Source organism: Phycodurus eques, chromosome 4, assembly GCF_024500275.1.
Source record: "Phycodurus eques isolate BA_2022a chromosome 4, UOR_Pequ_1.1, whole genome shotgun sequence".
NCBI classification, from domain to species: Eukaryota; Metazoa; Chordata; class Actinopteri; order Syngnathiformes; family Syngnathidae; genus Phycodurus; species Phycodurus eques.
The window spans coordinates 12,839,480-12,853,673 of NC_084528.1; the positions used below are offsets into that span (position 1 = coordinate 12,839,480).

General features: G+C 43.6%; 3 protein-coding genes across 4 annotated transcripts; all 3 read left to right on the forward strand.

The window, feature by feature from the left end:
- Positions 1–1,008: 1,008 nt before the first annotated feature.
- LOC133402032 (serum amyloid P-component-like) lies at positions 1,009–2,674 on the forward strand. The gene is made up of 3 exons (XM_061675595.1): positions 1,009–1,066; positions 1,910–2,012; positions 2,167–2,674. The coding sequence occupies exons 1-3, from the start codon at positions 1,009–1,011 to the stop codon at positions 2,672–2,674; spliced, it is 669 nt and encodes a 222-aa protein (XP_061531579.1).
- A 645-nt stretch (positions 2,675–3,319) lies between these two features.
- LOC133402034 (serum amyloid P-component-like) lies at positions 3,320–6,664 on the forward strand. Of its 2 annotated transcripts, XM_061675596.1 has the most exons (4): positions 3,320–3,369; positions 3,539–3,596; positions 4,812–4,914; positions 6,155–6,664. In XM_061675596.1, exons 2-4 carry the CDS (start codon positions 3,539–3,541, stop codon positions 6,660–6,662), a joined length of 669 nt encoding a protein of 222 aa, XP_061531580.1. In that variant the 5' UTR covers positions 3,320–3,369; the 3' UTR covers positions 6,663–6,664. The 2 variants fall into 2 exon arrangements, with proteins under 2 accessions (XP_061531580.1, XP_061531581.1); XM_061675597.1 differs by lacking the exon at positions 3,539–3,596 and having other exon boundaries at positions 3,330–3,369.
- Positions 6,665–8,961: 2,297 nt separating this feature from the next.
- Positions 8,962–14,048, forward strand: LOC133402035 (serum amyloid P-component-like). Its single transcript, XM_061675598.1, has 4 exons — positions 8,962–9,046; positions 9,216–9,273; positions 10,520–10,622; positions 12,760–14,048. Exons 2-4 carry the CDS (start codon positions 9,216–9,218, stop codon positions 13,286–13,288), a joined length of 690 nt encoding a protein of 229 aa, XP_061531582.1. The 5' UTR covers positions 8,962–9,046; the 3' UTR covers positions 13,289–14,048.
- Positions 14,049–14,194: the final 146 nt, after the last annotated feature.

A 14,194-nucleotide genomic window follows, 5' to 3' on the forward strand; every position in this document is an offset into this window, starting at 1 on the left:
CCATAGATGATGAAATCCCCAAATCCCTTGCAATTGTACATTGAGGAATATTGTCCTTAAACTGTTCGACTATTTTCTCACGCATTTGTTCACATAGAGGTGAACCTCGCCCCATCTTTGCTTGTGAATGACTGAGCAATTCAGGGAAGCTCCTTTTATAACCAATCATGGCACCCACCTGTTTCCAATTAGCCTGTTCACCTGTGGGATGTTCCCAACCGGTGTTTGATGCGCATTCCTCAACTTTCTCACTCTTTTTTTGCCACCTGTCCCAGCTTTTTTGGAACATGTTGCAGCCATAAAATTCTAAGTTAATGATTATCAAGTGTATCAGTTTGAACATTAAATATCTTGTCTTTGTAGTGTATTAAATTAAATATAGGTTGAACATGATTTGCAAATCATTGTATTCTGTTTTTGTTAAACACAACGTCCCAACATCATTGGAATTGGGGACAAAAAGTTCTGTTTTAACTCCATAAAACAAATAGGAAATTGTACAAATTCGCCAAGTTGAGTATTCACAAACATCGTTGTATCTCTTTTGTCTGTTTGCATGAAATTAACACGAAAAGACCAAAAAAAAGGGATTTTCCCATTCAGTGTTTTGATTATAGTGCCCAGCTAATGGTGAAACATCCATTTTCTGCAGCACTTGTCCTCATCAAGGTCACGGGTGAACTGAGGCCATCATGTTGCACAATTTAAAAACAAACAAAAAAAAGAAATAATAAAACCCCTTTTGTTTACTCAAGTCCAGAAGTACAAAATCCTTCATTGTGTAAATAACCAAGTGAGATTTAAAGGCTGATGTGTCTACTCAAAGCTGCCACTCAGGCGAGACAAGGTAAGACATGTTACCTCCACAGGGGAGCTTATGTTTGCTGACTTTAAACACTGTAACACAGGATATGTTTTCTATGTGATGACAATATGTGGAAATCACCACATTTCATGCCTTTAATTACGTAGGACAGTGATGCAAAACTGACTTTCTTTGTATTTTAGATGGAGAAACTCTTGGTTCCCCTGATGTTGATTGCATCATGTTGCGCAGAAACCAGAGGTAGGAATCGGCGTGCGTCACAGGACAAAGTGTGCTCAGCACTCGAGAAAATGTGGGGTTTAAACCCTGTTCATCATACAGTGGAGGGTGCAATGGGCAGTATTGAGTTTGCACCAATTATACCTTAGGGGGTGTCAAACATTTTCATTGCGGGTGTCAAGGGAAAATGTTAACCCTTTCGTAGACTTTGTGCTTTGACAATAATGAGAGATACAATTGAATAAAAACTTTCATGCAAGGAGGCAGTTCAAATATAACCTGAAGGCTCTTAGAGGTGAGGCCATATGCAGTATACAGTAAGCAATCAGTTGTCATCTGCCTAATGCAGCTGGCGCCACCAAACCTGATAACGCTTATCCTCATGAGGGTCGCGGGCGTGCTGGCGCCTAACCCAGCTGACTTTGGGCAAGAGGCGGGCTACACCCTGAACTGGTCGCCAGCCAGTCGCAGGGCACAAATAAACCATTCGCACTCACAGTCACACCTACGGGCAATTTAGAGTCTTCAACCAATGGTTAAGATCATCGCCTGCCACCGTGGGGGACCGAAGTTCAAGACCCCGACTGGACCATCCGCCAACATCCCCCGGACTCACGGCTGTGGTGTCCGTGGGGAAGACCCTGATACCCCGAAATGCAGCCCCCCTGCTCCAGTGTGTTCCACTAACGTGTATGTGTTCACTGTGATGGGTAAAATGCAGAGAACAAATTTCGTGTGCATGCATGCATGTTCATGACAATAAAAAGGTGATTCTTCTTCTTCAATTAACCTACCATGCATGTTTTGCGGATGTGGGAGGAAACCGGAGTACCCGGATCTTGATCCTTCTTGATGTGTGTGCAGATCTTTCTGGCAAAGTCTTTGTCTTCCCGAGGGAGACTTCCAAAGATCACGTGAAACTGATGACCCCCAAAACATCATTCAGTGCAGTGACAGTCTGTCTCAGGTAATCATGATAACACCAGCTTCGCTTGCCTTGCTTTCATTCACAAGTTTGATTCCTCACCTCCAGAGGTGGCAAAAATGCTCATTTATTATATCGAATTGTTCCAAATTGCTTCCCACCACCGCTCACCTTGACCCTGAACATGTCTGGTCAGATTCCTCACAGATCTCACCAGGAACTATGGCCTCTTCTCTCTGGCCACGCCTGCCATCAGCAATGACTTGGTTCTCTTCAAGATAAACACGGACGACGTCATGAGATTTCACGCTCGGGACGGCGGCACAGACTTCCTGTCTCTGTCTTTTCCTCCCAACTCCTGGCACACCATGTGCTCTACCTGGAACTCTGAGAATGGTGTCGCCCAACTGTGGGTAGATGGCAAACCCACCGTCAAGAGATTTGTCCACTCGGGGCAGCCCATCAGTGGCAAACCCATCACCATCCTGGGCCAAGAGCAGGACACCTACGGGGGAGGCTTTGATGCCACTCAGTCCTTCATCGGCATGATCTCTCGACTTCACATGTGGGACTACGTCATTTCGCCGAACGAGATACAACGTTATGAGGAGGACTCAAACTTCACCCCTGGAAACGTGTTCAACTGGAGAGCCCTCGATTTTGAAATCACTGGCAACATTTTGGTGGAAGATGAAGTCATGTAGAAGCAGGCAATAATCACATCCCCGTAGGGCTAAAGCAGTGGTTCTCAAATTTTGTTGTAATTATGAGATTAGTCACTTTTCAAGAAAAAAGTCTCAAGAGCAAAGATGTATTTTGTCAGAATAAAGTTGTTGTAATCTTATGAGAATAAAGTTTCATTTTTATTTCACTTAAAACATGACTTTCTGGCGGCAGATTGGACGAACACATCTGTCTCACAGTTCTGAGGACCCAGGTTCAGATCCGGCCTCGCCTGTGTGGAGTTTTTTCAGGTACTCCAGTTTCCTCCCACATCCCAGAAACATGGTAGGTTAATTGAAGACTCTAAATTGTGCGTGACAGGGTGCTGGGAGTGAGTCGGCTTGCAGGGAGCGTGGACAAAGCACCAGGCTGAGAAAAGAGCAAAAACAAGTCAGGCTACGAATTGAAAAAGATGTAATTGGAGATGGGATATAGCTGTTAACTCCAATGCAACACACATACACACACTAGGGGGAGCTGAGACAGACTTGACACACAGGTGCATGAACTGAGGCCAGTATGTTGCATAATTGAACCCCCCCAAAAAATCCCCTTTTGTTTACCCAAGAGTCCAGGAGTACAAAATCCTTCATTGCTTTAACAACCAAGTCACATTTAAGGACTGATTAAAGGAAGTGCATGTGTCTACTCGGACCTGCCGCACAGTCAAGACAAGGTAAGACATGTTACCTCCACCACGGAGCTTAGGTTTGCTGACTTCAAATACTGTTACTCAGGATGTATGTTTTCTATGTGATCACAATATGTGGAAATATTCATCAACACATTTCGTGTCTTTAGTTGCATAGGACAGTGACGCAATAGTGACTTTCTTTGTACTTTAGATGGAGAAACTCTTGGTTGTCATGGTGATGCTTGCATCATGTTGCGCAGAAACCAGAGGTAGGAGGAAAAAGGAAAAAGCGTGTTAAGCACTGAAGAGAAAAAATGGGATTTAACGACTGTTGCTCATACAGTGGCTGATGCAATTGGCAGTATTGAGTTTGCACCAAACTTAGGGGTTCATTTTCATTGTGGGTGTCAAGGGAAAATATTAACCCTTCAGTAGACTTTGCACTTTGACAATAATGAGATGCAAGTTAATACAAACTTGAATGCAGCGAAGCTGCTAAAATATAACCTGATGGCTAGTATCTGCCAGGTTCTCCTTTGGTAAGGTTATACACACATGAACAGGCTGTTATCACTTGCCTAATGCAACTGGCACCACCCAACCAGTCATCTTGCTTTCACAACCAAGTGATAATACAATATCAGAAAGAGAGAGAGAGAGGACCAATGTCTGCTTTATTATCTTCACTCAAAAACAAAATATGAGGTTATAATTAACACATAATACATTTTATAAGCGCAAAGGTATATTTTTCTGACATCTGGCCACATTGTTTCCCTCAGAGGGCTAAGACTGAATCATTGAAATGTATAATCACTTCATATTATGATGCATTTACAATTGCCTCTGCATTTCATTGTAATTATACATTAACTAATTGATTTAGAAATCAGAAGTCACAGAAAATAGTGACAACAAAATACAGATAATTAGTATAATCAAGTATTAAATTTAATCTGTAGGGATTTTGTGGAATAAATGCCTGTAATAGCTGTCAAAAAAGATAAATGAAATTTTAGTTTAGATTCTATGGCACAGTCACCTGTGTTAGACAATGGTTTCATTAGAGCAGAACAGGTTGAAAACCTCCGTTTAAACCAGTGCTTCTCAAATAGTGGGGGGGGTCGCGTTGCGATGCCGGGGGGGCGTGTGAAACCCTGAAGAACATGATTTGCCGTACTAAAATAAAGTGTAATTGCACATCTACTGCAGTGGTTGGCAGTCTATATCTCTTTCTTTTGTACTTCAATGGTTATAAGGATTAGATTAGATTATCCTTTATATACAATGTTATATAGAGGTGTACTTGCGGGGGCTGCGGGTCGGGGGGGTCGCAAATTTTTTTCTTCTTCCTGGGGGTTCGTAACAGAACACAATTGAAGCGCTGGTTTAAACAAAGGATGCATGAAACTCACCTTTGAGCGGTGTGTTGTCTTTCTAACTCCACTGTCGTGATGTCTTGATCTTTCTTGATGTGTGTGCAGATCTTTCTGGCAAAGTCTTAGTCTTCCCAAGGGAGACTTCCAAAGATCACGTGAAACTGATGACCCCCAAAACATCATTCAGTGCAGTGACAGTCTGTCTCAGGTAATCAGGATATCACCTGTAGCCCTTGGCTTGCCTTCATTCACTAGTTTGATTCCTGACATCCAGAGGTGGCAAATAGTTACATTCTGTTCTTAAGTAGAAATACATGTTTAAAAAAAAAAAAGGAATACATTGAGATGCGACTTAGGGAAAAGGTAGAGGTGGCAAAGGCCAAACAAGAGACATGACGACATGTATGCCAGGTTGGACACTAAAGAAGGAGAAAAAGATCTATACAGGTTGGCCAGACAGAGGGATAGAAATGGGAAGGATCTGCAGCAGGTTAGGGTGATTAGGATAGCGATTGATATGTGTTGACTGGTGCCAGTAGTGTTCTGGATAGATGGAAAGAATACTTTAACAACTTGATGTATGAGGAAAATGAGATACAAGGAAGAGTAGAAAAGGTGTGGTGGACCAGGAACTAGCCATGATTAGTCAGGGGGAAGTTAGAAAGGCATTAAAGAGGGTGAAAAATGGAAAGGCAGTTGGTCCTGATGACATTCCTGTGGAGGTGTGGAAGCATCTCGGAGAGCTGGCTGTGGAGTTTTTGACCAGCTTGTTCAACAGAATTCTAGCGGGTGAGAAGATGCCTGAGGAATGGAGGAAAAGTGTGTTGGTGCCCATTTTTAAGAACAAGGGTGATTTGCAGAGCTGTGGGAACTATAAAGGAATAAAGTTGATGAGCCAACCAATGAAGTTAAGGGAAAGAGTAGTGGAGGCTAGACAAAGGACAAAAGTGAGGATTTGTGAGCAACAGTATGGTTTCATGCCTAGAAAGAATACCACAGACACATTATTTGCCCTGAGGGTGTTGACTGAGAAGTACAGAGGAGGTCAAATGAGCTACATTGTGTCTTTGTCGATCTAGAGAAAGCCTATGACTGAGTACCCAGAGAGGAACTGTGGTACTGCATGCGGAAGTCTGGAGTGGCAGAGAAGCATGTTAGAATAATACAGGACATGTATGAGTGCAGCAGAACAGTGGTGAGCTGTGCTGTAGGTGTGACAGAGGAATTTAAAGTGGAGGTGGGACTGTTGTCAATGTTGATCTTAATATTTTAGTAGCTTGATCTTTACAGCGTAGCACCTCAGTAGTAGTTTGAACCATTTTCATTAATTAACAGACTGTCTACAAATACATTATCAGCCCATCTCTTAATATAGACATTTATGATATCGAATTGTTCCAAATTGCTTCCCACCACCGCTCACCTTGACCCTGATCATGTCTGGTCAGATTCCTCACAGATCTCACCAGGAACTACGGCCTCTTCTCTCTGGCCACGCCAGCCATCAGCAATGACCTGGTTCTCTTCAAGATAAACACTGACAACGTCATGAGATTTATTGCTCGGGACAGCAGCGCAGACTTCCTGTCTCTGTCTTTTCCTCCCAACTCCTGGCACACCATGTGCTCTACCTGGAACTCTGAGAATGGTGTCGCCCAACTGTGGGTAGATGGCAAACCCACCGTCAAGAGATTTGTCCACTCGGGGCAGCCCATCAGTGGCAAACCCATCACCATCCTGGGCCAAGAGCAGGACACCTACGGGGGAGGCTTTGATGCCACTCAGTCCTTCATCGGCATGATCTCTCGACTTCACATGTGGGACTACGTCATTTCGCCGAACGAGATACAACGTTATGAGGAGGACTCAAACTTCACCCCTGGAAACGTGTTCAACTGGAGAGCCCTCGACTTTGAAATCACTGGCAACATTTTGGTGGAAGATGAAGTCATGTAGAAGCGGGCAATAATCACATCCCCATAGGGCTAAAGCAGTGGTTCTCAAATTTTGTTGTAATTATGAGATTAGTCACTTTTCAAGAAAAAAGTCGCAAGAGCAAAGATGTATTTTGTTAGAATAAAGTTGTTGTAATCTTACGAGAATAAAGTTTCATTTTTTAAATTCACTTAAAACGTGACTTTCTGGTGGCACAGTGGACGAACACATCTGCCTCACAGTTCTGAGGACCCAGGTTTAGATCCGGCCTCGCCTGTGTGGAGTTATTTCGGGTACTCCAGTTTCCTCCCACATCCCAAAACCATGCATGGTAGGTTAATTGAAGACTAAATTGCCCGTAGGTGTGGATGAGAGTGCGAATGATAGTTTGTTTATATGTGCCCTGCGACTAGTTCAGGGTGTACCCCGCCTCTCGCCCAAAGATCGCTGGGATAGGCTCCACATTCAAAGGACTTCATGACCACAGATGTCAAGGCGACAGGCCTGTAGTCATTTAGACCCAAGATTATAGGTTTCTTGGGGACCGGAATGATGGTGGAGCGTTTGAAACAGGATGGAACTTGCACAGTTCCAGAGATCTATTGAAGATCTGTGTGAAGACTGGAGCGAGCTGGTCCGCGCAGACTTTGAGGCAGGATGGGGGCACATGGTCTGGGCCTGCCGCTTTGTTAATCTTTTGTTGTTTGAAGATGCGTCTCACATCCTGTTCGTGGATGGTTAACGCAGAAGTCAGAGCTGTGATTGTGGTCGGTGGTGCGGCTGGGTGGGTGTGGGGTGTGAAAGTGTCCTTTTCAAATCTGCAGTAGGTGTTAAAGTCTTTGGCTAGTGTGCTATTGTTCTCAGCTTGGGGGGATCGTCGCTTGTAATTGGTAAGCAATTGGAATGCATGCCAAACTGATTTAGAGTCGTTAGCGCTAAACTGTTTTTCCAACTTTGCTGCATAGTTTCTCTTTGCAATGTTAATTTCTTTAGTCAACTGGTTTCTAGCTCGATTATACAGGGCCCTGTCCCCGCCCTGATATGCGCCTTCCTTAGCTTGGCGAAGTTGCTTACGTTTGGCAGTGATATAGGATGTGACAGTGTCCGTATATTCATCCATGCTCCCAGCTGAATTTTCAAAGACACTCCAGTCTGTGGAGTCTAAACAACTTTGAAGTTCTATCTTTGCTTCATTGGTCCACTTTTTCACTGTAGGCTTCACGCATTTAAGTTCTTGCCTGTATGTCGGTATCAAGTGAATTAAGCAGAGTTTAGCTTTGTAAAAGTCCCCGAGAATAATGAAGGGTGAGTCCGGGTGGTTTTTTTTCCAATTTTGTTTACCTGTTCGGCGAGCATTAGCAGTGCAGCGTTCGGGTTAGCTTGAGGCGGAATGTAGACACCAGCGAGAATGAATGATGCGAACTCACGAGGCGAGTAGAATGGCTTACAGTTCAAAGACAGCCACTCTGAATGCGGGCTGCAGTGTGTGCTGAGCTCTGTGACGTCCGTACACAGTTTTTCATTGATATAGAAGCAGTTCCCGCCACCTTTTGTTTTCCCCGATGATTCCATGTCGCGGTCTGCCCGGTGAAGATGGAAGCCGGGAAGCATGACGGCGCCATCGGGTACAGCCTCACAAACCCAAGTCTCCGTAAAGCACATGGCGGCGGAACGTCCAAAGTCTTCACCGGTCGTTATCAGAAGATGAAGCTCGTCCATTTTGTTGGGTAGGGAGCGTAGATTCGCAAGCTTCACTTGGATGCCGGCTCGCTTCCCTCTGTGGCGTCGCCTTCGCCTCCATGCGCCAAAGACCGCGGTCGCTGCTCCGGTGAGTAACTCAGGGAAAAAACTGAGAGGATTTGTGAACGAAAGTCCGGAGTAGCCTCCTTGATGGTTAGCAAGTACCCCCTTGTGTAAGTGAGTCGTGTAATGTCTCCAAAGACGAACGAAAAACACAAAAGCAAAAACAATACTGGTTCCAGCTACTCCCCACACGTGACAACAATTGCAGGTCGGGGAAAGGATTCGAGAGCTGAGTCCGGGTTGACAGGGTGCTGGGAGTGAGTCTGCTTGCAGGGAGCGTGGACAAAGCACCAGGCTGAGAAAAGAGCAAAAACAAGTCAGGCTGGGAGTTGAAAAAGATGTAATTGGAGATGGGATACAGCTGTTAACTCCAATGCAACACACATACACACACTAGGGGGAGCTGAGACAGACTTGACACACAGGTGCATGAACTGAGGCCAGTATGTTGCATAATTAAACCCAAGAAAACAATCCCCTTTTGTTTACGCAAGAGTCCAGGAGTACAAAATCCTTCATTGCTTTAACAACCAAGTCACATTTAAGGACTGATTAAAGGAAGTGCATGTGTCTACTCGGACCTGCCGCACAGTCAAGACAAGGTAAGACATGTTACCTCCACCACGGAGCTTAGGTTTGCTGACTTCAAATACTGTTACTCAGGATGTATGTTTTCTATGTGATCACAATATGTGGAAATATTCATCAACACATTTCATGTCTTTAGTTGCATAAAACAGTGATGCAATAGTGACTTTCTTTGTACTTTAGATGGAGAAACTCTTGGTTGTCATGGTGATGCTTGCATCATGTTGCGCAGAAACCAGAGGTAGGAGGAAAAAGGAAAAAGCGTGTTAAGCACTGAAGAGAAAAAATGGGGTTTAACGACTGTTGCTCATACAGTGGCTGATGCAATTGGCAGTATTGAGTTTGCACCAAACTTAGGGGTTCATTTTCATTGTGGGTGTCAAGGAAAAATAATTAACCCTTCAGTAGACTTTGCACTTTGACAATAATGAGATGCAAGTTAATACAAACTTGAATGCAACGAAGCTGCTAAAATATAACCTGATGGCTAGTATCTGCCAGGTTCTCCTTTGGTAAGGTTATACACACATGAACAGGCTGTTATCACTTGCCTAATGCAACTGGCACCACCCAACCAGTCATCTTGCTTTCACAACCAAGTGATAATACAATATCAGAAAGAGATAGAGAGAGGACCAAAGTGTGCTTTCTTATCTTCACACAAAAACAAAAGATTATATGAGGTTATAATTAATACATAATAAATTTTATAAGCTCAAAGGTATATGTTTCTGACATCTGGCCACAGCGTTTCCCTCAGAGGGCTAAGACTGAATCATCGAAATGTATAATCACTTCATATTATCATGCATTTACAATTGCCTCTGCATTTCATTGTAATTATAAACTTTTAACTAATTGAATTAGAAATCAGAAGTCACAGAAAATAGTGACAACCAAATACAGATATTTAGTATAATATACAAGTATTCAATATAATCGGTAGGGATTTTGTGGAATAAATGCCTGTAATAGCTGTCAAAAAAGATAAATGAAATTTTAGTTTAGATTCTATGGCACAGTCACCTGTGTTAGACAATGGTTTCATTAGAGCAGAACAGGTTGAAAACCTCCGTTTAAACCAGTGCTTCTCAAATAGTGGGGGGGGGGGGGGTCGCGTTGCGATGCCGGGGAGGGGGGGGGGGGGGGCGTGTGAAACCCTGAAGAACATGATTTGCCGTACTAGAATAAAGTGTAATTACACATCTACTGCAGTAGTTGGCAGTATATATCTCTTTCTTTTGTACGTCAATGGTTATAAGGATTAGATTAGATTATCCTTTATATACAATGTTATATAGAGGTGTACTTGAGGGGGCTGTGGGTGTGGGTCGCAAATTCTTTACTTCTTCCTGGGGGGGTCGTAACAGAAAACAATTGAGAAGCACTGGTTTAAACAAAGGATGCATGAAACTCACCTTCGAGCGGTGTGCTGTCTTTCTAACTCCACTGTCGTGATGTCTTGATCTTTCTTGATGTGTGTGCAGATCTTTCTGGCAAAGTCTTTGTCTTCCCAAGGGAGACTTCCAAAGATCACGTCAAACTGATGACCCCTAAAACATCATTCAGTGCAGTGACAGTCTGTCTCAGGTAATCAGGATATCACCTGTAGCCCTTGGCTTGCTTTCATTCACTAGTTTGATTCCTGACATCCAGAGGTGGCAAATACTTACATTCTGTACTTAAGTAGAAATACATGTTTTAAAAAAAATTAATACATTGAGATGCGACTTAGGGCAAAGGTAGAGGTGGCAAAGGCCAAACAACAAACATATGATGACATGTATGCCAGGTTGGACAGTAAAGAAGGAGAAAAAGATCTATACAGGTTGGCCAGACAGAGGGATAGAAATGGGAAGGATCTGCAGCAGGTTAGGGTGATTAGGATAGCGATGGATATGTGTTGACTGGTGCCAGTAGTGTTCTGGATAGATGGAAAGAATACTTTAACGACTTGATGAATGAGGAAAATGAGAGAGAAGGGAGAGTAGAAGAGGCAAGTGTGGTGGACCGGGAAGTAGCAATAATTAGTTAGGGGGAAGTTAGAAAGACATTAAAGAGGATGAAAAATGGAAAGGCAGTTGGTCCTGAGGACATTCCTTTGGAGGTATGGAAGCATCTAGGAGAGGTGGCTGTGGAGTTTTTGACCAGCTTGTTCAATAGAATTCTAGCAGGTGAGAAGATGCCTGAGGAATGGAGGAAAAGTGTGTTGGTGCCCAATTTTAAGAACAAGGGTGATGTGCGGAGCTGTGGGAACTATAGAGGAATAAAGTAGATGAGCCAAACAATGAAGTTATGGGAAAGTGTAGTGAAGGCTAGACAAAGGACAAAAGTGAGGATTTGTGAGCAACAGTATGGTTTCATGGCTAGAAAGAATACCACAGATGCATTATTTGCCCTGAGGGTGTTGACGGAGAAGTACAGAGAAGGTCAAATGAGCTACATTGTGTCTTTGTAGATCTAGAGAAAGCCTATGACTGAGTACCCAGAGAGGAACTGTGGTACTGCATGCGGAAGTCTGGAGTGGCAGAGAAATATGTTATAATAATACAGGACATGTATGAGGGAAGCAAAACAGTGGTGAGCTGTGCTGTAGGTGTGACAGAGGAATTTAAAGTGGAGGTGGGACTGCATCAGGGATCAGCCTTGAGCCCCTTCCCGTTTGCAGTGGTGATGGATAGGCTGACAGATGAGGTTAGACTAGAATCCCCATGGACCATGATGTTTGCAGATGACATTGTGATCTGCATTGAAAGCAGGGAGCAAATGGAGGAACGGTTAAAAAGTTGGAGGCATGAGGTGAGGCTACAGGGAGAAAAGATAGCGAGGGTGGAGGAATTTAAATACTTGGGGTCAAGAGTCCAGAACAATGGGGAGTGTGATAAGGAAGTAAAGAAACAGGTCCAAGCAGGTTGGAACGGGTGTAGGAAGGTGTCACGTGTTGTGTGACAGAAGAGTCTCTGCTCGGATGAAGGGCCAAGTTTATAAAACAGTGGTGAGGCCAGCCATGATGTATGGATTAGAGACAGTGGCACTGAAGAGACAACAGGAAGCAGAGCTGGCGGAAATGAAGATGGGGAGGTTCGCTCTCGGAGTGAGCAGGTTGAGCTCATCAGAGGGACACAAGGTTAGATGTTTTGGAGACAAAGTTAGAGAGCGCAGACTTGTATGGTTTGGTCATGCCCAGAGGAGTGATAGTGAGTATATTGGTAGAAGGGTGAAGAGGATGGAGCTGCCAGGCAGGAGAGCACGAGGAAGACCAAAGAGAAGGTTGATCTAATGTCGTGAGGGAAGAATTGAGGGCAGTTAGTGTTAGAGAGGAGAATGCTGGAGATAGGCTTACATGGAAAAGGATGACGTCCTGTTGCAACTCCTAATTGGACAAGCTGAAAGAAAAAGAAGAAGACTTTGATGGAGGGTTTAAATTTAGAATTTATAAAATTATTTAGGTCAGTTCAAAAGACACGAGAGTGAGTACAGTCCCATAGTAAATGGAATGTTGTTTTCTCTGCATTAGCACAGAAGGAGTCAATGTTGATCTTAATATTTTAGCAGCTTGATCTTTACAGGGTAGCACCTCAGTAGTAGTTTGAACCATTTTAATTTAATAACAGACTGTCTACAAATACAACATCAGCCCATCTCTTAATATAGACATTTATTATATTGAATTGTTCCAAATTGCTTCCCACCACCGCTCACCTTGACCCTGATCATGTCTGGTCAGATTCCTCACAGATCTCACCAGGAACTATGGCCTCTTTTCTCTGGCCACGCCAGCCACCAGCAATGAATTTGTGCTCTTCAAGTTGAACACGGACGACGTGATCAGTATACAGGCACGGAACAGCGGCACGCACTTCCTGTCTCTGTCTTTTCCTCCCAACTCCTGGCACACCCTGTGCTCCACCTGGAACTCTGTAAACGGCATCGCCCAACTGTGGGTAGATGGCAAACCCACCGTCAAGAGATTTGTCCACTCGGAGCAGCCCATCAGTGGCAAGCCCATCACCATCCTGGGCCAAGAGCAGGACACTTACGGGGGAGGCTTTGACGCCACTCAGTCCTTCATCGGCATGATCTCTCGACTTCACATGTGGGACTACGTCCTCTCGCCTAATGAGATCCAACGCTATGAGGAGGACTCAAACTTCAACCCTGGGAATGTGTTCAACTGGAAAGCCCTCGACTTTGAAATCACTGGCAACATTTTGGTGGAAGATGAAGTCATGAAGTCATGTAGAAGCAGGCAATAATCGTATCCACATATGGTCTACAGCAGTGGTTCTCAAACCTCAATTAAATATATAATGTAAATATATATATATATATATATATAATAAATAAAGTTTTATTTGGCGTTAATCGAAGACACTTTAAATCGTGGCAGTTGTGTGCTGACACCCATTTAACATTGAATGTGATTGGTTAATTCTGAACACAGCCATCCCCAGTTATAAGAGAGTGTGCACACTTGTGCAACCACATCATCTCAGTTGTTTTACTTCCCCTTTCTAAATATGGATTTTTTTAAATTGAGGTGAACAGGTTATAGGTCACCTTAAAGGTAGATTATTATTACTTTTTTAAAAATGATTTATCTCAGTGTAATTTTTTATATATCCCAAAATCCTGGCATTTGAACGGGGTGTGTAAACGTTTTATATCCACTGTATGTCACAGTTATATCAGAATTTTTAATTGGCGCAAAGCTAAGGCTTGTGGACCCCAGTTCGAGAATCACTGCTCTAACGAAAACCGGATGATTAAAAAAATACGGCCTCGCTCAATAAAATGAACACCTAAACAACTTAGTTAACATCTTTTACCGCTGCCCACGAGATCCCCCAATGCAGGACACCGTCCATCGACTCATCGGGAGCATGCCTCAGGCCTTGTAGGGCGTGCATACAGTCGCGTGGAGGCGATCTGCATGAGTCATACGTGTTGATGTGTCCTGATGAAAGCAAATTGTGATGGCATTTTTCACGGTATTGACTCAGAATGCATAAAAGATCCTGGTTTCTACTGATCGTTCTTACTCTACTTTGTGATCAATAAATGATTTCAATTGGTGTATTTCACTCATGGAGATTGGGTATGAGGGAATTCTCTATCAGAAATTCCTGTACGTTTTGCAAAGGTCCAAATTAAGACTTTAA

Coding starts and splice junctions, on each gene's coding strand:
- LOC133402032 (XM_061675595.1), top strand. CDS start 1,009: ATGGAGAAACTCTTGGTTCCCCTGATGTTGATTGCATCATGTTGCGCA. Junction 1,067..1,909: donor ATGTTGCGCAGAAACCAGAG/GTAGGAATCGGC, acceptor ATGTGTGTGCAG/ATCTTTCTGGCAAAGTCTTT. Junction 2,013..2,166: donor GCAGTGACAGTCTGTCTCAG/GTAATCATGATA, acceptor ATGTCTGGTCAG/ATTCCTCACAGATCTCACCA.
- LOC133402035 (XM_061675598.1), top strand. CDS start 9,216: ATGGAGAAACTCTTGGTTGTCATGGTGATGCTTGCATCATGTTGCGCA. Junction 9,274..10,519: donor ATGTTGCGCAGAAACCAGAG/GTAGGAGGAAAA, acceptor ATGTGTGTGCAG/ATCTTTCTGGCAAAGTCTTT. Junction 10,623..12,759: donor GCAGTGACAGTCTGTCTCAG/GTAATCAGGATA, acceptor ATGTCTGGTCAG/ATTCCTCACAGATCTCACCA.
- LOC133402034 (XM_061675596.1), top strand. CDS start 3,539: ATGGAGAAACTCTTGGTTGTCATGGTGATGCTTGCATCATGTTGCGCA. Junction 3,597..4,811: donor ATGTTGCGCAGAAACCAGAG/GTAGGAGGAAAA, acceptor ATGTGTGTGCAG/ATCTTTCTGGCAAAGTCTTA. Junction 4,915..6,154: donor GCAGTGACAGTCTGTCTCAG/GTAATCAGGATA, acceptor ATGTCTGGTCAG/ATTCCTCACAGATCTCACCA.